The 24299-nt window shown below is 37.4% G+C and overlaps 1 protein-coding gene across 7 annotated transcripts in view; it reads right to left on the bottom strand.

Annotated features, from left to right (window-relative positions):
* Nucleotides 1-24299, bottom strand: part of LOC117407365 (protein furry homolog) — a 110065-nt gene that overhangs the window by 75665 nt on the left and 10101 nt on the right. For 2 of the 7 annotated variants that reach the window (XM_059029584.1, XM_059029585.1), the window contains exon 1: nucleotides 16026-16346. The exons of 1 other annotated variant lie outside the window; for it this stretch is intronic. In XM_059029584.1, the coding sequence (XP_058885567.1) occupies nucleotides 16026-16206 (181 nt within the window). In that variant the 5' untranslated portion in view covers nucleotides 16207-16346. Of the gene's footprint in view, nucleotides 1-3242; nucleotides 4021-16025; nucleotides 16349-24299 lie in introns of those variants that run through there. 4 more of the 7 variants (XM_059029586.1, XM_059029591.1, XM_059029589.1 and 1 more) reach the window with 3 other exon arrangements.

The following is a 24299-nucleotide window of genomic DNA, read 5'->3' as shown; positions in this document are numbered from 1 at the left end:
ACTGTATAATTGGAGCAGAGTGCCCCGTAATGGATGGTTTAGCATTTCATTCCAGGGTCAGTTGGAAGCCGGCCATCCAGGAAGGGGGCGGGGCCACGATACCAGAAATCAGCGCCTTAATGCGGTAGGCGATATGTCAGTCACGGATTGGAAGAGACGTGATTGGCCACGCCACCGAAAGAGGGCGCGACGGAGGGTATTTAGGGGAAGTGGCCCCAGTGTTCCTTTTGATGTGGTTACCGCTAGGACTGAAAAAGGAAACAATCTATTAGTGTCGCAAGTGTTTCGTATTGTATTTGTTTGTTCTGCTAACTGTTTGTCATTTGTGTTGTCAGACGGCTAAGCACTAATCGGGAGCTGTCGCTTATTCACGAACTGTGTGTTTTTCACCACACCTGCACAAGAGCACTCACTGTCGGGAGAATTGACCGTGTCTGTGTTGTGTGTTAATTAAAGTGTCTTATTGTTTTCGGGACGGTAAACTCTGGTTTTGCATGGAGCGATACACCTGGCTGTGTAGCGCCCGTGCTTAAAGTGTTGCTGACACGCAACCCAGCCGAATAAAGGAGCTGTTTTATTCAACTATAACTGTCTATGTGTGTTATTATTGCGTGTAATAATAGTTATTAGTTAGTTAGTTATTATAACTACACGTTCACATGTGCATATTAAACTGAAAATCCCAGAGACAACCAGCTGAATTAGGACCTGCAATCATACTTTTGCTCTGAAATATCCCGAGCCACTAACCACAGTGAAAAGGGTGAGTTAGATGTAGATCCTGGTGTTAGCTAACAAAATACTGACAGTGGTAGCAAGTTTTGCCAGAAGCGACAGGCACTGGATGAAACTGAAATGCCACATGTGACTCAAGTAAACAAGATGTTTGCTCAGGCAACATAAACATGACATCATCAGCCTGATGAAAGCCTAGATTCAGTGCAGCTACCGAGAGGAGAACACAGTACAAATAATACCATATACACACACACTAATGAGCCAGTTCTTGGGGAAATCAGTCCTTGGGGATCAGCTGAAACTTGAATGTGGTTGCTTAGTTTCCTGCCACAGTATCCCTAAGTGTGATCATGACTGAGGCAGGGTTGACATCGCTGTGGGGGTCACAGATGAAAACTGCAAGTGCATTGCCTTCCTCTGTCTGGGTATATGGAACAGGCTGATTATGGAAGAGACGGGTCTGTATCCAGCATGGGCTTGCATGCCCTCTTGCACAATGTATTATTGACACGGTCTCCTTTTCTTGTTAGGGTTTAGATGAGCACACACTGTAATACACACTCAAGGAGGCTCTCCTTATTGGGATGTGTGACAGCTGGGGTACAGAGTGCAATTCAAATTGTTTTATCTCATTTCTGGCTGTTCAGTTTCCGCCACATATTTACAAGACTGCCTAATAAAAAAGGGTTTAATTATAACCACTGCATATCACCCGATGATGTTAGCACTGTAACGTGTTTGATAAAGTGTACGGAAGACTGAACTTAGCTTGCTCAGTTTCCATTACTTACAAAATCATTAACACCTTCAACAGACCAGACCTAAACTGTGGTTTTCAGTCGTAAGAAGCACAGGCAGTAAAAAAGTTGCTGGGGACCAGAAAATGGAGATTAGAAATGATGATAAAATACAAGTAGAGATAAAAGGACTATTGGGGATAAAGAAGAAGGAGAGTGCTGAGAGATCTAGTTTTAGTTCTGAATTGCACGCTGCTGATGATGCTGACCAGGTGTCAGGTTCACCTCAGCAAGGTTACTTAGAATACAACGATCCATCAGTGCATTCTAAGCAAGGAAAATGTTCTGAAAGGGACCTTACCAGATTAACAACCAGAGGTGACTGTGCAAGAACCCCGGTACTGTTTCTTCAGAGCTAATATGTGTGCAAACAGAGTGAAAGTGCAGAAAATGCAGATTCGACTTTGCCTTCAGGAGAAAATCCTTTCGAAAACAAAAAGAGCAAACTAGAATACTTGACTGTCTCCTAGTACTATGTAAAAATGACCATAAGAAAGGTAAATAGTATTATCTTAAAGTGATGTTAGCCACAACCTGAAGTGATGTTATCCACAACCTTTATTTGTAATTGTTAAGCAGTCTATTTGCTTGTTACACAATAATTCTGCAATCACTTTCTAATGTATCTCAACAATGAACTTGTATTCCAGCCAACCAATTCAGCAGATAAGAAATAAAGAAAAACACATTACAAATACCTGCACTGGAAATAGTGTGTATGTTAACTTGTAACTGCCTCACATAGGCATTTTATTTCTATTTTATTTCAAGGTCAATATTAAAGCAGCATTTAAAAATCCCTCAGAATGTAAATAACAGATGCATTCAATCCTTCACAAGAGGACCAGAGTTTAACAAACCACATAAACGCAATGTGAAATTACTGTACGCTTGAAATACCAACCACACTAACATATCCCAGTATTATTAACCAACCACAGCTATTTATCTTTTTAAGCAGCCAGTTTTAACATTGATACCTGTACCTGTTTCTCTCATGAATAAAATTATTCTGCATTTTAATTAAACTAATTATTTTTAATTTTGCAAAACTCATGACGTTCCGGCAGGTGTTAGGCTCAAGTTCGAGTGAATGGCATACTTAAGTAACCGAATAAACAAGACATTTAAAACAGCCATAGTCTAATTATATGATTTTTATAGCTTATATAAATCAAGTGACATTTGTTTCCAATTTTAAAATCAGAATTATACCTTTGAAGTTTGATGGCAGTAATTATGAAAATCTCACCCATTTTAATACCAATACAACAAGTTTAATGATGGTCACTTGGTATTAACACTGAAAAACTAAACACTAAAAATCCAGAACAGGATACAATTAGTAAACATTCTCCATGAAGCCATTAAACATCTCTGTTATATAGCTGCCAGCACGTATTAGATTAGAACTGATCAAATAAACATGTAGGCAGGAAACGCAGATGTGAAATAGGCTATTACGGTCGGGACCAGAGAACCACTGGATAGGGGCATTTAATCAAGCCAAATCCCATTACTTGAGCCCTTGCACGTAGCGAGAGCTATTTAAATCTATGACATTCTGATCAGAGAGAAGCAGCTGGGAGCAAAAAATCAAACAGCTCAACGATAACATGCAACACAAACACACACCCAAATGTTATTATATTCGCTATTGTTAAGCTACGGCACTGAATAGCACAGGACCCTTTGCTTGTTACTCACTGTTGCTCCAGGATTTTAGCAGGGATTTGATGCTGATTTCAAAGAAGCCTGAATCTTGCTGGCTGGCCATGTCTGCAGCATACAAAGAGACTTCTGTAATCCCAAGCAGCAGAAGAGGCAGGTAGTTTTTGTGTGTACAGTACGTATCTGCAAGTGTGTCCCCACTAACTGATGCAGACCAGAGGTCAGGATGGGAAATGCAGTCTCTGCAAGCCACTTCTGTCCTTGGCAGACAGTCTTCTTTAAAAATAAAAGCCTGATGCAGCTGTAATAGGCTCCCCTTAAATAACACGCGCCCAACTCTGACAGAGTCCAATCCTCTTACTGCAGGCTGTCAATAATAACTGCTATTTGTCTGTGGCCTGAGATGGTCTGGTGGTCTTCCGTCTTTAAACATGCTTTCTTTCATTAATTTGCTCAGGCAACTGCTGAATAAACAGTGCTAAAATTGCTCCTTGAAGAGGATGTTCACTTCATGTAGACAGTCCAGAAAAATTTTTTTTAGAAGCAGCTGTGCTGATGGGGGTGATTTAATGAACCTTCTCTATCAAATGCTGAGGCAGAGCACTGACTTGGAGCCACACTGAAGAAGGGCGGTGAGTGTTTTTTTTTTCCCCACAGCTACAGGAATTTCACAGGTTCTGTGTTCCTGTACTGCATGGATAAAAAAAACAACCTCAAATGAATACCCAGCGTGTGCACTGTGGTCTGCTCCTTCCCTTCCGCCTGTCTCCAAGCACAACACTCTGAATTATACACAATCGCATCATGCTGCAGTAAAGCAAAGCTGCACCCATAGATCTGGTTGCAGTGACGTTAAAAAAACCATCAGTCAGCCCAGTCTCGGGAGAGGCAGTGAGAGAGAGAGAGAGAGAGAGAGAGAGAGAGAGAGAGAGAGAGCGCGAGAGAGAGAGAGAGAGAGAGAGAGAGAGAGAGAGAGAGAGAGAGCGAGAGAGAGAGAGAGAGAGATAGAGAGAGAGAGAGAGAGAGAGAGAGAGAGAGAGAGCACTTGCATAACAGCAACAACAAGCTATTAAGCTCTGTTTACCCCTCCTTGTTATTCTGGTGGTATTGTAAATATCACAGTCTCAATAAAAATCCAATGTAGTCAAGCATGAAATTCAAAGGCAAGCTGCTACAGCAGGGGTGCAGTGCTGTAAGGGTAGCTGATGATAGCACCTTGTTGACAACCTTTTCCTATCTGCTTTGTTGACTCGGATGCTTGGATAAATGATACATACTGTATTGGGATTACCACACTATAGTCTTAAAGGGGTATTAAGAAACATTATAATGGATACTGTAAAGTCATTTCGCTTCATGTTCATCCACGCAAAGATAGGTATGACACTATTAATCAGCAAGATGACAGCAACATCAGGCAATGGCGTTCCTTCGGGTGTTGAATGTTTTCAAAACGTAAGGAGAAACATTTCTGTAACATGACTTGCGAGGGAGAGGCATTAATGATTTGCTTTTTCTCCAAATGAAACAAGGAAGCTACCTCAAAAGCTAGGTACATCAAAACACACTCTGTCACAGTCCTCAATAGATGTACAGCTCCCTGTATATTTTACAGTAGACTGCGTCTATTGTTTCAAAGATATCTCTATAACAGTTACATTCAATAGAACAGTCTTTTATAATGTGTAACGAGGGTGACTGGGAGACAGTTTGCTAAACCTTGCTTTGGCCATCTGTGATACAAACAATACATATGTCTCTATTGCACTCAGACAGCAGCTCGGCCTCTTCTGTGTTCAGCTCACAAGGAAAACACAACGCAACAGCCTGATCCACGTAGCAGCACACAGAAGCGTAAAGCATTGCACCACCGACTGCTCATTACTAAGCAGTGTTTGCAGAGACTGTATTTCCTATCCTGATCTCTGGTCAATGCAACAAGACCTTCTTTACATCACAGCATAGTACAGCATGGCATTTTTTATAGTGTCACATAAAGGGTTCAGATTATAGCTGGGGGATGTTTGTTGTATTGTGCAGTGCAACGAATGCTTTGTTTTTAAAACGTTCTAAGAAAATTAGTCAATGCATATTATTATTATTATTTATTTATTAGCAGACGCCCTTATCCAGGGCGACTTACAATTGTTACAAGATATCACTTTTTATACAGTTGGGTTTTTACTGGAGCAATATAGGTAAAGTACCTTGCTCAAAGGTACAGCAGCAGTGTCCCCCACCTGGGATTAAACCCACGACCCTCCGATCAAGAGTCCAGAGCCCTAACCACTACTCCACACTGCTGCCCTATAAGAATGAATATAAGAATATGAGTAAGATTGACCTTCTAAATTATGTTATAATTCATATTTGCTGGCATGCAAATTGTTAGCAAACTGTTCACTAAGAATACAAAGATTACATTGACAAAAATAACTACAACTCAACACATTTAATTTTATTCTATTCAATTTTCACATCAAATAGGGTCATTTGAACTGATGATATTCTATCGTGCAGTTAATTGAAAGAACACAGAAATGTATGGGGCAATCTCCTAGATATCTTCAAGTACCACATGTATTCATTTTCTTTTCAATTATTAGAATGGAACATAATAAAAAGAATAGATCCTTCACATGTAATACATTTTTCTCATTATTATTACTAATTAAAGGGCATTTGTAACTAGTAAATAAGAAGTTACATTGTTACGCTGTGCTTACTTTTTATGTTTAATATCTTGGATTTAAAAAAATCAACTTATTCAAGTTTCTGTGCATCGCATATATCACTACTAGAATCATATTTGTATACTGCCCACAATACACCTTTGGCAACACTTGAACAGTCTGAAAACTATCTATAGAGTGGATGTCGTAAATGAAATACCAAAAAACTTATTTTTTTGGGGTGGGTGGAAGGCAGATTTACATTGGTAGCATAGCAAAAATATTTCCTTTGAAGTCTGAATAACTGCAATGACACGTGACGATGTGTCCCAGGCTACAAATATCTGAAGAGCCAGGAGTTGTGGAAATGCTGAATTAAGACACCTTGCTAAATCCAGGATGCTAACCTTAAACATAAAAAACACTGTTGAAATAATCCACAGTTGTTTTGTTTTCAGGAAAATGGAGCTCTTTTAGGTGAAACATTTATTTGAATGAATGTAACTTTCTGACCCTTCATGAGAATAGCTGGCATGTTGTATCTGACTGCATCTAGTCTACCCGAAGCATTTTTTTGTTTGTTTTTTCTGGGACATGAGCAAAGTACCCATGATTGTTCATTGTATAATGTCTTGGGAGTGGTCTCACTACTCACAGGCAATTAGGGCTTTTTTTTCACTTATTGCTTACAGAAACATTACAGGTCACTTGCCAGCTTACAGAACTGACTAAAAATAACTTGCCTTCTTTTCCAGATTATCCCTATTTTAAACGTGTGCAGTCAAGCCTTCTACACTTGAAATAACCATCCCTCCAAGTATAAAGCACATTTTTATATTTAAACATGTTCAGTATTTTAAAAGTCTTTGCTTGTTTCATTTGTTCATAATGGAATCTCATACCTCTGAAATTCAGCACCTGTGGAATCCTTACACCTATCTCTCAGTCCTATGGATCAGTACTTTATCTTGTGGTCTTGACCCGGTAATTGGTGGAAATGTCACAGATGCCATTCTTGATGGCTACTACTGTTAAGTGGTGTATGGAAGGGGCACAAAGCTAAACTTTAATACCAGACTTTGTTACCCACAGTGCTAAAGCACATTAGTGGGGCAAATTGTCACCATAGACCTTTTACAGAAATAAATGTGTTGGTTTGTGTGGCAAGGCTAAGGCCATGTGGAGGCACTATCTATATATATATATATATATATATATATATATATATATATATATATATATATATATATATATATATATATATATATATATATATACAGTGCCTTGCATAAGTATTCACCCCCCTTGGACTTTTCCACATTTTGTAGTGTTACAACCTGGAATTAAAATGGATTTAATTAGGATTTTTTGTCACTGATCTACACAAAAGAGTCCATAATGTCCAAGTGAGGAAAATTATTTACAAATAAAAAACTGAAAAGTCTTGATTGCATAAGTATTCACCTCCTTTGCTGTGTCACCCCTAAATAAGCTCTGGTGCAACCAATTGCCTTCAGAAGTCACATAATTAGTTGAATGGAGTCCACCTGTGTGCAATTAAAGTGTCACATGATCTCAGATTAAATACACCTGTTTCTGGAAGGCCCCAGAGTTTGTTAGAGAGCATATCTAAACAAACAGCATCATGAAGACCAAGGAGCTATCAAAATAAGTCCGGGATAAAGTTCTGGAGGAGCACCAATCAGGGTTGGGTTATAAAAAAATATCCCAAACTTTGAACATCCCCCGGAGCACAGGTAAATCCATTATTAAAAAATGGAAAGAATATGGCACAACCGCGACTCTGTGACCAGGTAAGGAGGGCATTAGTCAGAGAAGCAACCAAGAGGCCATTGTTATCTCTGAAGGAGCTGGAGAGATCCACAGATGAGATGGGAGAAACCGTCCATGGGACAACTATAACCCGGACGCTCCACAAAGCTGGGCTTTATGGAAGAGTGGCGAGAAGAAAGCCATTGCTGAAAAAAACCCATATCAAATCCTGTTTGGATTTTGCCAAAAGGCATGTGGGAGACACAGCAAACATGTGGAAAAAAGGTTCTCTGGTCTGATGAGACCAAAATTGAACTTTTTGGCCTTAGCGCAAAACGCTATGTGTGGCGCAAAGCCAACACTGCTCATCACCCTGAGAACACCGTCCCCACGGTGAAGCACGGTGGTGGCAGCATCATGTTATGGGGATGCTTTTCATCGGCAGGGACTGGGAAACTGGTCAAGATTGAGGGCAAGATGAATGGAGTCAAATACAGCGAAATTCTAGAGGAAAACCTGTTTCAGTATGCAAAAGACTTGGGACTGGGGCGGAGGTTCACCTTCCAGCAGGACAATGACCCTAAAGACACAGCCAAAGCTACACTGGAGTGGCTTAAAAACAAGAACCTGAATGTCTTAGAATGGCCCAGTCAAAGCCCAGACCTCAATCCGATTGAGAATCTGTGGCAAGACTTGAAAATTGCTGTTCACCAACGGTCCCCATCCAACTTGACAGAGCTTGAGCAATTTTGCCAAGAAGAATGGGCAAAAATTGCAGGATCCAGATGTGCAAAGCTGGTAGAGACTTACCTAAAAAGACTCACTAATTGCTGCCAAAGGTGCTTCTACCAAGTATTGACTCAGGGGGTTGATTACTTATGCAACCAACAAATGTCTTTTTTTTTTTTTTTGTTTAATTAACCTTTGTGTCACAATAAAAAATATGTTGCACCTTCAAAGTGTTAAGTATGTTGTGTAAATCAAATGGTAAAAATCCCAATTAAATCCATTTTAATTCCACGTTGTAACACTACAAAATGTGGAAAAGTCCAAGGGGGGTGAATACTTATGCAAGGCACTATATATATATATATATATATATATATATATATATATATATATATATATATATATATATATAAAATAGATGGGCTTCAGTGATTTACAGGAAAATAATTCCATCTAGGGTTTGTGACTAGATAGAAAAAAATAGGCTGCATTTTATTTCACCATCAAGATTTTCTGCTTATTAAAATAACAACTGGTAAGATACCCAGTTTCAGCGGCGCTTGACCTCCAGTGTGATTTTTTTTTATTGCTTTTTTAGGGAACAGTGGCAGAGTTCCATCCGCATGACTATATCTGAGACACACATGGGCAGCCCAGTGGGTCAGGAAGGTGAGGAGCCTCCAATGTGACAAAGTACTGGAATTCCAGACTCTGCAGGGGGCACTGTGCATTCCACCACGCTGACACTCCTCAGCTGGGTAACAGCAGAGCAGCACCACTGAGTGAAGGCAGTTTATATATTCCTGACCTCCCAACCCAGATGCAAATAGATGAATAATGAAGCAGGGGTCCTCACTAGTAATTTGTGGATGGCCACTTTAGTAACTACAAAACTGTTTGGGACACAGGGTATAATTACTATAACCTTTTCTCCCCAAAGCATTTAACATTACAGCTTTTGCAGCAATGTATGTGATCATGGTTTTAGTTACAATGTAATCTGTGCAGTCTATGTTTCTAATAATGTATGACTGTCCTCACATAAGCTTTAAAATAAGAATATAACCTAGATATTATTTTATAAGAATGTTCCTCTCACCCTTTCTATTGCAAAATAAAATGTTTTGCAATGTCTGTAAATCATGCGGTTTGATTGTCTGGAAGGGCCTTCATAATGTTGATTTATAAAATGGCACAGGAGCCGAGGCTGAGAGCACAGAGGAGTAGATTGTAATGACTCGAATGCCTCAAAATCAGTTTTGCAGTATTACATATTATCAGTTACCTTTGAGGGCACGACGTTACCCACAGGTACAGCACTAAGGAACAATGACTTATAGGGATCATTTGTGCAGATTTAAATGAACAAGAAAAGACATCCATCTACCTGAAAAGCCTTAAGCAAAGGGAATGATCTCATACCATACTGTAAATGAAAACCACCTTCTATTGTATATAAGAAGCCAAGCTATGGTGTAATGAATGTAAACAGTCTGCCCTAATGGTGCTGTATGATAGCCCGAAACATAATACTTTATGAATAACACAAAAATAGATTTATCTAAAGCTTTTCATTCATCGTTCTCCAGAAAACTGAAAATATCATTGGAAACAAATTAACTCATGTCATTCAGAAATGAGGTAATTTGTACCATGGTACACTTTGGTATAGAATTTGCAGTGTTACTGTACTGCAGGTTTCTCTTTGAAACATGATAATAGGCCATATTTACAAAACATTGTCCATAACAATGCGTAACTTTAAGTTCGTTTTTCCTCTTACAATAAAACAGCGCTAGTGTACATTCTTTGTGAATATCATCTAATGTACACCTACCACTGTTACAGAAGTCTTTTCGCTTTGTAATATACATAAGAAATGAAATGCATTATTATTTTGTTGTTGTTCTTTTTGCTTTCCATTGTTACAAAGCAAGCAGGTCTCCGTTTTGTTTTTTTGTATCTGTTTAATGGGAATGTCTTTGCTGCTAGTTGGTTTCGAAGCATTCCATGTGCAGACAGAATGTGGCACAGCAAATGATCTGATTCTGACAGGTGACTCGTATCGAATCCCGACTCGATCCCCCGGCCCTCTGGAGCTACATTTTATCCAGACTGCAGGGCATTTTATTTTGCAAGACCCGTGTTAGACAGTCTGGATTTGCTTACTGAAAAACTGTTCTACTCATTTCTGATGAAGAAGCCTTTACTGTTACACAGACCCAGACTTTCAGTGAAGACACTTTTTCCTGCTACAACACTATTAGTTCATTTCCTGTGTTACAGGAAATTAGACCCCATATTATTCTCACACTCACCTTCTATGCTGCACGAAGGAAACTGTAAGTGGAAAATTAATTGTAACATGCTGTAGAAAGCGAATGGAGGAAAGAAAGCCAAGTACTTCTATCAAATGTATAGTGCTATAGCGGGATCATTTCACAGCGCTTTAACTCAAGTCGTTATTATGAATAAACATGATTGGATATTCATGAAACTGATCTACTGATCATTTTTGGCCCCTTTAATGTTGTGATATAAGAAACTGTATTTTGAAAGTCTTGGTTATTAAAACTTTAATATTGTTTTGATATTTTATTTTGAAATTTCAATAAAGTGTGATATTGGAATGAGTTGAGATTGAGTTTAACAAACTGTTTTGTTGGTGTAGATGGAAACATGCTACCTAACTATGACATTATACTGAAAAACTAAAATTAGCAGGGTAGCAAATCTATTTATGCAGTATGACTCTGCTTGCAGTCTGCTTGCATGAATACAGATATTAGATCTCCAGAAAACATGTAAAGCCAAGGGGACACTAGTCAACATGTTGCTAGAAAATGTAGAATTAAATCTGTTGCTTCTACATTGTTGCTTCAAATTTCAGGGGAGATTATTCTACAGTATGTAGAAATTGTAGATAGAATGTTGATGGACAACACACAGAAGACAATACATAGATATTTCCTATCAAAAAGTGTATTGGTGTTTTTTAGTGTTCAAATAATTTACCAGCATTTTTTTAATACAATAAAATAAACTTTATTCTTAAATATGTATATATAGGATTGTATTATCACAAGCATGGCTTTTCTGCCCTGCCACAGTGTTATTTTTGGCTTGAATGTTATTCTGTTTTATTTGTGTAAATAAACATGTAAATAAAACTAATTGTAAATAGAGAGAAGTTGAAATGTGATTATTGTTATAGTTTTTTTTTTATTATTATATTATTTTGAACAGAACTCCTAATTATGTTAGGTGAGGATTTTTTTTCTTTTACAAATCAGATATCAGTAACTGTGTAATAATATTTGCAAGTTGCGTCTGCTGAACTGCAATGTTCAAACGGCTTTAAACAAAAAGTAGGACTCACTTTATCCAATCCATTACTATTACATTGTATCAAATAAAAGCCTTTAGTTGAGACAAAATGACCACTGAAAACACAACTTGGGAACTTAAGCGTAACACACCGTTAACACACTGCTAACACACCGCTGCAGTTTAACAGGAACGCTCTAATGCTTCAGCATCGGCACCAAACCAGCTTTTTTTTTTTTTTTTGACTTTGTAATTTCTAATATTAGACTATAATGCCAACACAACACTATGTTTTAAACGGTTCGTAATAGTAAATCATTTTTTTCAAGGAATATAATAATAATTTTGTCGACTTTAATGCCACTCCACTATATCTCATGGCATTAACTGACAAATTGATCATTAACTACCAGGAACGGACTGATTAACACTTATTTACTTGCCTATACCACCTTTTACAACACTTTCATTGGCTGATTTAGTCAATGAAGTAATGTTGCTTATACAAAATCAAAAGTCCTTTGATACAGTTGCTTGCAACAAAGTTGCCTGAAACGTGTAGCTTGCACATCACTTTCTACAATAAAAGTACATTCTTCTAGCAACATGTAGACTAGTGTCCGCTCGGCTTAAGAGTTAAGAAATAATACAGCTGCCTTGGCTTGTCAACAGTTCTGTGTGAAACTGTACATCTGTTTCCAAAGCGAAGTGCAGCTGCAACAAACTGCATTTCAAATGTTTTCACAATCTTTGGAAGTCAACAAAACATTCCAAAATGGGGTACAACTAGGGCTGAGATTGGTAAGGGCCCGGAGTTTGCACACTACACTAATTGCTGCCATGGTCCCACTAGGATTACAAAGTACCACTGAAATCTTACCCATGTAGAATTTCTCACATTTGTGCCACCATCTGAGAAAGTAGGTCTCTATGACTTACTGTATATCTCAAGTAAAATAGCATATCAAAACCAGTACACACACACAGATCATTTCTACATCAATCTACATAAGCATTTGTAAAGAAATGCACTGTAGGGTTAAATGTATCAAATAAGTACACCAGATTACACCCAAATGCAATCTGAAAGGTCTAGGAGGTTGTGGCAGAGCAGGGCTCTGCCCTTAGAAATACCGGCAGGGAAGGAGTTAAATTCTCCTCCCTGCCCAGGTTGATTGCGTCAGGTGGGAGCAATCAACCCATTAATCATTCAATTAAGGACTCAGCCACCTGGTATAAAAGGAGGCCTCAGCCTTCCATTTAGGAAGGAGAGTTCTAGAAGGAGAGGAAGCCACTGTGTTTTTCTGTGTGTGCTGTGTTTTTTCGTTTTTGCAATCCAGTGAAGGCAACGCCCAGCCTGGAAGCTTTATTCTTTTGTAAGTTTCATTTTTTGTATTTTGTGTTTATTAAAAAGCTTTATTTTTGAACTTTTGAACTGTCTCTGAGTCTCAACCTCTGTCATCCTTGTCACAGATGTCTATAATAAATGTTTGGTGAATATTCTTAAAAATTGAAGGCAGATACAGTACCATGTTCATCAAATAATGAGGTGGGTATGGGTATATAGCTTTCATCAGCCCCACCAGTCAAAAACCAGAAAACAGTTCACCATGCCCTGACACCTTCAAGAACTTGTGCTAATGAGAGCCCATATCACGTGGCATCATTTCAAGTGTGAAAAAAACAATAACATTTTTCTGTACAGTGCTGAAAAAAAAGAACCCCTTTTTAACTGGAGATCAGACTACAGGAATATTGTTCCAGCTCTATTTAATATTATTTCTCTTTTAACCAAAAAAAATATATATATATATATCTACAGCACCAAGTTTGAATCAGCAGTTTGTTCGTACACATAAATCAATGAAACCTGCTAGAAGAACACAGAAAAATAGCATGCAAACATTTACAATGCAATGATGCCTAATTTAATAGTTCTTAATGTGTACAGCCAATAGCACACTGAGTTAAAGGTTTGTGAATATTTACTTTTTTTATTAGTATTCATACAGTGTAACTCTAGCATTTGTTTTTTAAAACTATACATAGATTATTTATTTAAATAATATTAGTTAATATGATTTTTAATTTGTGGTAATCTCCAATCTTACACTATTGAATATTCTTTACCAATATTTAAAAAATAACACGGTAAAGCCACTGAGATGAGTTTGATTTGTTTCCATAGGTCTAAATGTCCCGAAAGCAAAATACATGTGCAAAATAATCGCCACAATATTCATTTAAGAAAAAAAAGGGCAGATCACTTACATTTGATTTGCAAATTACTATGCTATTCCAATCCTCCCATCTGCTACAGTTTTATCTTTTACGGATAACTATTTAAACTGCTTTTTAGTGACCAGCTTGAGTCTGAAAAAATGGAATTTAAAATGTCAGTGAATAACTAAAAATGGCCTACCTATTTGAGTTATGGATTTTACTATTAGAAAGTGTCAAGAAGAATCTCAATGGTAAAAATAACCTGACACTAACTATCAGTCTATCTTAAATGTCTATTCCTATTCTCACCAGCTATGCATGAATAATCTTTACGAGAGTCTTCTAGAATTCCACACATTCTGTTAAAGGAGTGTAGATGCCAGCTGTTAAAAACTGGTTGAAAGGACAGTACAAATTACAAACAAGTTTGCTGATCTGATGTGGTCAGTGAGAAGAAATAGAAAGTGAAAACACATTGAACATTTTACCCTTGATTGCAAAACAGTATTTTTCCACTGTAATCCTTTACCAAATGATCTTCAATTGCAATGCAGGAGGTGCCTCAATGTCAACAGAACTGATCAGGCAATGGTACAGTAGCACAAGACCAGGTTTAATAGTACAAGCTGGCAGAATGGTACTGCAGTGGTAATAAAATGTAAACACATTCATTATTTCAGTAGCACGGTACCATACCTGGTGCTACCTCATGGGGAATACTTATTTACATCCAGATGCTATTTTCCAGACTTCCCTGTAAGGAGAACAGTTCCAGAGGGTGTATTTCAGTTACACTCTCACTATTATTGTACATCATAGGGATTCTATTGATACATTTTAATAGAAGATAGCCTATTAATGTGTATCACTAACTATGCTACACAATATTAGTATATCCTGCTTTTGAACCAACACAATGACATTACTCATACCACTGTGTTTAGCAATAACAAAAAATAATTGTACCTGAACTGAGGACCACTTTATTGTTTTAAAATTGTTCAGGTGATCTGCTGAGCATTCCTCTTGTCATCATGTTATTTGTTTATGTTACCATGCAGTAAAAGTCACCCTTAAAGATCTGCCTGATCCCATGTCATGATCAGTTTAGGAACAAAAAATGAAATTAAAAAAATTCCTTGTTTCACAGAAATTGTTGACAAGTGCTGTTTGTTTATATTCCCCAAAGGGAAGCTTAGCAACAGGGGCCTTCTCCCTTTGAAATCTGATTGCCACTGTCAGTCTGTGTGCTATAGTAAACAATATATAGCCCAAAAATATTGGTATAACAAACACTGGAATAACATCCCTGTACTATATAACACACAGCAATACCAGAAACTTGCACTCCCAGCAGAGGACCTCTTTACATAATGCAACAAATACTGACAGGTGAGCAAACCGTGCACAATACTAAAAATGGACAGGAGTGCTTGCAGATTTTAATGGTTACATTCTGCTTTTTAAAAACATTCAAAGCATGCCTCAGGTATTCTATGATACTGCAAAACTTTAAAACTCTTGGATGCATTGGTAAAACCAGCTTGTGGTGCCTTCTGATATACAGCACCTGGCCTTGGCACTGATTAAGCTAAGGCTGCAAATACTTAGTAAGCTGCTGAGTGGCTTCACATAAATCAGCGAAAATATTGCAGACAAGTACAAGTACAGAAGCAGATAAAGCAACTCTTTCTGAACCAACTATCTGTACTGTAGGATTACACTGTTAACGGGTTTGTTTTCCCTACTAATCATTTAGACATTCTCTGAGCATTTAAACCTAAGTCAGAGACACTAATTCATTAAGAAGGTAATATCGTTTTTTGTATGTTAGTGTTTTATTATGACAGATGGTATGTAGTTTGCATTTTCTTAGAGCTTTTGAAGTTAACTTTTTTTTCTGAAACAATTGTCAAAATAATTGATGTTGCTAAAATTGAAGCTATATTAATACCTAAAGTGCTAGAACTTCATTAAAGTGGTCACATGTTTCATATGGCTGATACATACTTATATAGCAAGCTTTTTTCTGGTTTCACTAAATTCAAGAAATAAAGTGACTTATGTCTCGGTAAACAACAGCAACATTTCCTACCGTCAAAAATGGAAGGCCTTTTCTTAGGACGCCTGAGAACTCTTCCTTTAATATTGTTCTCATTCCCTGTGAGGATGTCCACAGGTAGGCTGCATGCCCGCACCAAGGAGATATCATCCTGTATTCCATTTGGATCACCTTCAGCCCCAGAACATTTTACACATGCCTCATCGAATGACATTTTAAGTGCCAATAAGTTATTAAACTTAAACCTAATTGTGTTACAACATTGACAGCATTTCTTCAGCAAACGTTCTCAAGACACTTGCAGGATTAGCAATCCAACTTCCCAAGGCTGGTGTTTGTGTGTTTAACCCCCGCACTTGTCAGGGCAGTTCTGCAAGTTAATAGACGTGCATTGAGCAGGTGTAGGGTTACTCAGCGGCCCATCCTCTTTCCAGCAAACTGAATAATTAAAAAACGGGAGGGGCCCAAAAAAAATGACAAAATATTATGGTTTACCCAGTAGCTAAAGAAAAAAACCCAATATACTACAGAAGGTATCCAGGTAATGTAATACTCACATAACGTTCTTTTTTTTGTTGCTCTTATTAATTAGTCTTTGGTAAAATAAAAAAAAAACATTTAAAAAAATCTAAAACTTAAAAAAATCATTTCCAGATACAGTATGAATCTGTCATAAGTCTCACTGAGCTTCAAAATGTTCAGTCCCATATAAAGGTACCCCATTAAGTAATAATAATACCCATCCTTGTTATTTTTAGTCAGGACATCACCTAAAGAATAATGTTTTTTTTTTATATATAGAGAGAGAGAGAGAGAGAGAGAGAGAGAGAGAGAATATAATTCAGTTTTCAAGCCTAACCTCACACTCATTTATGCTACCGAACTGAAAGCTACTGCATGGCAGATATTCACACTTCAAAATGTATTCAGCATGCTTTCTATAAAATAAAAAAGCTTTGTGAATTTCCGTAACTGTTTTCTGATGTAGACAGACTAAAAATATGTACTGTAAGGGAGTCTCCAGTCAGAAGAGGGGGTGGAGTACTCTGCTTTCCAGAGCCTCTATTGCAGCCAAAGGATACATTTTGTCAAGCACTGACCTCAGGCAATTTTAAGTGGGTAAAAGGTTGTCATCTCCCCATAAATGTTTATTTTTTTATTTTTATGCTTTAGTCTTGTAACAGCAAACAAGAAACGATGAAAAAAGTTTAATACAATGAGCCTAACTGCAAAATAAATAATAGCATTAGGGGTGCAGGCAAAAGCTGATTTCACTTCTGCTAGGTTAATCTTCCAAAACACCAGATATATTAGTTGATTGGTGCAAGTGCAGTGTTGCAATATTCTGTTACTGTATGTAAAGTGTGAGTGGATAGTCAGATTCTCATGACCATTTAAACACCCCCGCACCACTATGCACATCTTGATCGCCCTGTGGCCCCCAAGGTTTGGACATTGCCTTATCTGGCCCGCCAGAGAATGTAATTGAGTAGCACTGTCTTAAAGCTTGAAACATGCGTGCAATGCATTTCCCAAAGCATAGTTCCACTGTGTACAGATATGCTTAGAATAAGCCCAGCTCTAGCTCAACTTGGCAGGAACAGTGTTGTAACTGTCTATCAACTCTTAAGTATTTCTTGTAATTGTTTATTTTATGTTTACTACTGTAACTGTTTCTTTCTCTGCAAACTTACACTACAGTAATAAAACAGGAAAATGTGAACAGGTTCCTATATACTGTAACACTGGCTGGACACACTTTATCAATAAGTTACTGAGAGCATCGAAGCAGGGATTGCATGAAGACAGCTGTCTCCGAAGATCATCCACGCTTTCATGCTACTGGATCTAATACTGAATTTACAGTCATGGCAATGTATAAATGCCACTGTAGATTCATCACAACTTCTAGGTGTCTTGTCCAAGCATGTACAGTTTATTTTTTATGGTACCTTTTGCCACCTTTCTAAAAGGATCAGTTTCAAATGCTCAACACTTGAAGACTGTCTTCTTTTCAACGCCCTCCTCAAATCAAACCTGCAATTCTCAACTGCAGAGCTGGAGAGTGAATATTACAGTGGCAAAAAATAGGAAAAAAAAAGCAGATTAAAAATGCATGGGTTACACAAATGACACCCCATTAAACATACCCTTATACCACAAGCTAACACACAGACTTAGCTACAGCAGACAGCAATGGAAATGCGTTGATGTTCTAAAGTGTGCTACTGATTGCTATCAAAGGAACGCACTGTACTGCATTAGCTTGCAGTTACCATTGTTATTGGTTGCAACAAACAAACAGCAAGTGTGTTGTTTTTCTTGTATGCTGACATTGTTATTTGTTGTTTGAAATGGGTCACAGATTCAGAGCTTATACAAAGCTTGTATCAGAAACAAATAAGTATTGTTCCTTGAAAAGGGGCTACTTATACAGATATCTTCGTTTTTTAAATACGGCAGTCGTCTCCGCGTATAGGAACACCTCCTAAGAGAACACTTCGGCTTAGGCAACAACCCTGTGGTGAAACAGAATTTTTCCATTGTAAAGGAACAGGAACTTCGCTTAAAAGAACACTTTTTTTTGGCACCGACATCGATACAGTATTGTTTTGTAACCTGATAACTCATCATAAAACTGAAGTGGTTTATTCAGTCTTTTCAAAACTGACTTGTCATTGCCAGAGTAATCTAGAGCTGCTGCTGCATTTTTTTTTAATTAACGTTAGTTTGTTATTATAGTTTATTAACATACGCTTGCCTATTGCTTTTCTCGTATTCTGTTCATTTCATATGTTGATGCACGTGTGTCACGACATAAGTAATAAATACATTTGTATTTATTGATTCATATCGTGATCGGACTTGGCATATTGTGTCCAGTGGTCAACGCTGTCTTAAAGAACACTTTGCTTGCTTCCTGAGGCGTGTTTTCTTAGCCAGAGACTACTGTATTACCTACAATATGTTTATTAGCCACTTACACCTGAAACCATTAATATTAGTATTAATATTTACTATGTTTCTTTCTCTAAAATCCTTATTTTCTGCTGCCTACCTTGCCTTTCCTCTATTTACTTATAAATCTATTACATTCGAAGAAACCAATTTTCATTCCTTGCATCTATTAACACCTTTCAACAGAGATTATGTGTTCCATCTGGTTGCTCAACTGATCACAAAAATACACATTTACAGAAAGCTGCTTTGTCCTCTTTCTTCCTTAATGACTATGAAAAAGTCCCTTTTATAAAAAACCTTTACACAACAGACAGTATGTTGGCAGCAACCCTTGAAATAGGGTCTGTCCATGCAGTTCCAATTCCATTTAATAGGCTAAAAATAGTCAATCTACTACAATACTGTTACCATCTATTACCATACTGTGTGGATTTTTTGTCTGCAAAGTCCATGATTAACTTGTTTTGAGGCATGACGAGTTCTGAGGCTTGCGTTTGATGTGTGTTAAGGGTGTTAACCTTGCTTCTGAAAAAAAGAAAATAGAAACAGGTTCTATTTTATCGACGCAAAGTTTTCTCAAAGCAACGTTGCTCGCTGCTGGTGTGGATACTCCCATTTGACTGCAGTGACTTCTAAATGATTCGCTCGCGTCAAGAGTGGATGCAGCTTAAGTGGCTTGAATTCTCTCTTTCAACCAATATTCTTAGTTTAATGCATACTGTTATATTTAGTTTATTCACCACACATATGAATTAACATATTGTCAGGATGTCTCTTGTTTTTATTTAAAACTGCTAATGCTTGAAAAAAAAAATCTCAATTAGGTTATTTGTATAATAGCACCTATAATTATACTGTAATTATTTGTGTAAACAAGATATCTTAACCGGGATTTAAAATATTCATACTGATCTTCTTGGAAAAGACGATGTTTCAGAATAGTTACCTGTGGCAGGGCAATCTACAACGAAAGTAAAAAGAAAACAATTGCTACTCGTGCTGGGAAGCACCAGCATGGTACTTTTTGGAATCAGTTTGTGTTGGTGATTTGTTTTTGTTTAAACCTTTTATTTTGCTCTGTGAGCAGTGTTTCTGTGTACAACCATTTTATTTATTTTTGAATAAAAACCACACAAGCGCTTTTCACCCGTAGTACCGACTTGTGTGTCTCTGTCAGCTGTCTGGTCTGGGAACTTCATCATCACTACTCGGCTATCCTGTCACATTACCAAATTAATTTGGGGTTGTATCTGATTTCTATTATCTTTAAAACATAATTTAAATATTTAAATATTTTAACTACTGATAGAGTTCTGAAAATATTGATATCCTGCTACATCCACGATACCAACACTAAATCATACACTGTCAATAATGTGTCACAAGCAGCCAGTAATTTTGAAGTTTGACCCAAAAATGCCTTTTGTTATCTTACCTATTGAACACATTCCAGTGCCTGAAGTCAAGACACTAAATACTTAACCTTTCTACTTTATAAAGGTATTACTGTGTTGCAGAAAGTTACACTCAAATCTATAAGCCCCAGACCATGGGTTAGATTTAAGGTGTTACTCAAAAGAAATAACTTCAGTCCAGGACATAAAAACAAAAGGCCTTATATCCCAGCACCAAGCCAATAAGCCAACCAGTCATCTGGAGAGGAGTATAACAACCATGATGGTTTTCATTTGTAAAGTAAACAGAATCATTATCCAGATGGGGTCCACTAGACCTGCCTCAGCACAACTTCTGTATACAGTTTAAGTCAAGTTTTCTATTGAAACGAGGTGCTTTACAAAGAAAATGAGGGAAGAACACTGAGGCGAGGTCGACAATATGCACTTCCACATAACATCATGAACGGATGCAGGTGCAGTCGTAATGCTGACTTGATTCAGTGTCAGACAAATATTTGTATATTGCAGCAAATTTAATGACAGGACCACCCCATGGTTATACGCAGTTCTCCTACAGAACATTAAAACATGATCCTTCTAACTGTAAGGATATACTTGCAATTCTGAGCACACCAAGCCCTGGGATATAAGAATGTACGTTTCTTTTACTATTACTACCATTTGGAGCTTTGTATGAAATGATGACTTCAGGCTATTAGATGTGATATGTATCTAATGTCAGTTCAAACATCCTACACAATTAATGGATTAGGGGTATATAGATTATGATGGAATGACAAGAGCATCCAGTTTCATAAAACTGCTGGAATTGAGAAAACTGTAACTCATCTCATCCTTCTCCGCTGGATTGCGAGACAGTCACGTGACTAGAGAGACTAGAAATCCACCCGAGTGACAGTCATGCAATTGAGGTATGAGTCAGCCTTAACCTGGAAACCAGTGTTTGCATTAAGTAGATTTTTTTTTTTTTTTTTGTCGTTTTAACCTTTACTTTACCAGGAATAGAACCTTTGAAAACAATGTGTCCTACAACTCAACTGTGTTGCCAGTTTCTAAAAAAAATGTAGTTCAGATCTAAGAATCTAGCAACGTGTCATTGCAGGGGGGAGTGGTTCTGTTCTGCAGGACTTTGTCTTGTTATAGATTCCAGGAACTATGTTTATTACTGAACAATTACATATTCTGTGTGAATGTGATTTATGGGAAAATGGTATTAAAAGTATTAAAATGTATTAAATTGAGTTATTTAAATATGTAACTGAGTGTATATTAATAAAAATGTATTCGATAAATAAAATGCCAGACCTGTCATGGCTTTTTTTAAATAGCTGCAAATTGTACAATTCAACTGAAAACTGCGAATAACAAAAACAAAAAGAGCAAACAAATTACTTTTAATAAATGGGTTAACCATTATTTTAAGTATAATTATAACTTAAAATGATGCATTATTTTACGTTTTATTAGGAATGTTTAAAAGGTTTACTGTACTACCAATTTATTCTTAATGTCCATTTTCAACCACTGAAAAAGATGGACTTCTGAAATAGGACCACTAGGGGTGTGCAGCTATGTGACAGAGATCGAATGATTCTTGGTGTTAGATCTCCCTCCTGACCTGCGAGGCAGCTGCATAAAGGGAACAGAATACCCCAGACTAAATGGCACGACAGTTTATTCCCAGGGTTAGGTGGAAGTCGGACATCTAGAAAGGGGGCAAAGCTACGGTACACAAAATCAATGACCCGGATGGGAAACGACGTGGCATCCGCGGATTGGAGGAGCGGATGCGCTCGTTGACCAAGGGGTCATGGGTGACGTTATAACAAGGGGACGTCGTGATGTGATCTGTTCCTTTGTGAATGGTATATTAAAGGACCAGAAGGAGAACCTGTATTGTAAAACGTGAGTGTTTTGTTTGTTTTTGTTTGTCGTTAATAATACTGTTTGTAATTATTTGGATGGCTAACACGATCCAGAGCTGTCGCCAAAGGCCAGCACTAAACTCAGATCAACAACACTGCACTTTTGTTTAACATTAAGGACTGTATTCACCACGAGCACTAGAGCACGCATTGTGGACTGGTGTTTGTGTTTGTGTATGTGTTACGTGTGGGTGAACTGAATCAGGACTGTTATTATTTCGGGGGCCAACCTGCAGATTACAAATAAGCAATACACGCCGCTGTATTGCTTCATTACCATTGTTATTATTTACTGTTGTTTTGCCATCAGGCCATTGGATTTAAAAAAACATAAAACAGCATTTCACCTGGATTATAATTCTCTGTCTGTTCATTGATCACCTGCACCTGCACACTGTTAACCACTTTGCAATAGCCACAAGCTATTATTTCTTTCTCCTCTGAAATGGCAGAGATCTTCCCTTTAACTCACAGTTGCCACAATTGCAGTTGCACACCCGATGGTTATTTTTAAAACCACCTCACTTCGGAAATGCAGTTTTTTCAGTGGTTGAAAAATGACATCACTGTAGTTAATCAGCCTAGTAACTAATGATCTAAGCAGAAACAGCTATCGTGAATGGCAGAGGACATCAACTGGTTACTAAACAGGTAAGAAATGAAATACTAGGAAGTATCTACATTTGTCATTCTCCGATACAGATATACAGCACACACACACTACAGTGTTTCTCTTCATATTGGTTAGGGAAGCTTCCCATCTGCTACCCAGACTCACCCAGGCAGAAAACAATCAGGTGACAGATGCGTATTTAAATATATCTCTTGTTATTCCATTACCCTCTTACAGTATGCTTTCTTTTTTAAAAAAAAAATAGGCGTTATGTAATCAGGGACAAAGCTGGTCGACGAAAAAAAAAAAATCTGATGTTTTTTTATCTGTTAAAAAAAACTTTCATGTTAAAAAAAAAAATCACCCAGAAAATAAAAATGTCATACAATAACTGGACTTAACATTGAATACTTGTGCATACATTGCAAACTATTCACATTTTGTGAACCACTGCACTCGTGAACAAATGGCACATTAAAATCTTTTAAATTTACATTATTTGAATATTGGGTGATTATAAATCAAGGAACACCAACATATTTCTTTTTAAAAAAAGGCAATTTATCTATTATGGGGTGCCAAGATATTTAAGTCGTCACACCAGTTGCATTTATTGATGCGATACTTATTGTAAGGCATTGGATTGTTGCATCTGAAGGGATGTGTCAATTGAATACGAAAATAGCGATTCATACATTAGTTGTCTGAATACATTCCCTTATATGTCACACTCAAACTTGAATGCATGCTTTTGTTAAGGACCTAGATAAACAATCCACCTACCTTCTACTTGATTCACTGCTTCAAATTTGTCTCCAGGAGCTCTTTAAAGCAACAGCCAATCACAGCCGTTCTGTATTATTCCACTTGCTCTGGCCCTGAAGAGGATGGCAGCTTTAATCAGTCAAAGGGGAGCCCAGTCACAGTGCCTTCAGCTGGCACAGTCTTAGGCACAGATGCTTTGCCCATTCCGTTGAACAACAAGCTTCACTACACAAACTATAACACTTACAACAATATCAAAAAAGCCACTTCATCCTCTATTGTTAAGACACATACTGTAGATGATAAAATCTGAATTGTGTTTCATGTTTCATACTATAATTTGCTGCAGTAGTTTAAAGGTATACGCCTACAGTATCTAGTTTTTTTCATAATATTTAATTTAGAACCTGCATTCTGTTATGTGTGTTCTAATTTACTCACAAGTCTTGTTTCTGCTTACATCAACGCATGCATAATACCTATTCCAGCTCCAATATCCTTTTCTGACCACTTCTAAAAGCTGAAAAGATCACTAGGAGTGTACATCTATAATTTCTGCACCTTGTAACTGTGTTTGATAATGGAACATCTCTATATAAAATCACATTTGTATAGTGTTCAGAAA

This window comes from Acipenser ruthenus, chromosome 8 (assembly GCF_902713425.1).
Source record: "Acipenser ruthenus chromosome 8, fAciRut3.2 maternal haplotype, whole genome shotgun sequence".
Classification (NCBI taxonomy): domain Eukaryota; kingdom Metazoa; phylum Chordata; class Actinopteri; order Acipenseriformes; family Acipenseridae; genus Acipenser; species Acipenser ruthenus.
This window is presented reverse-complemented; position numbering and strand designations above follow the sequence as displayed.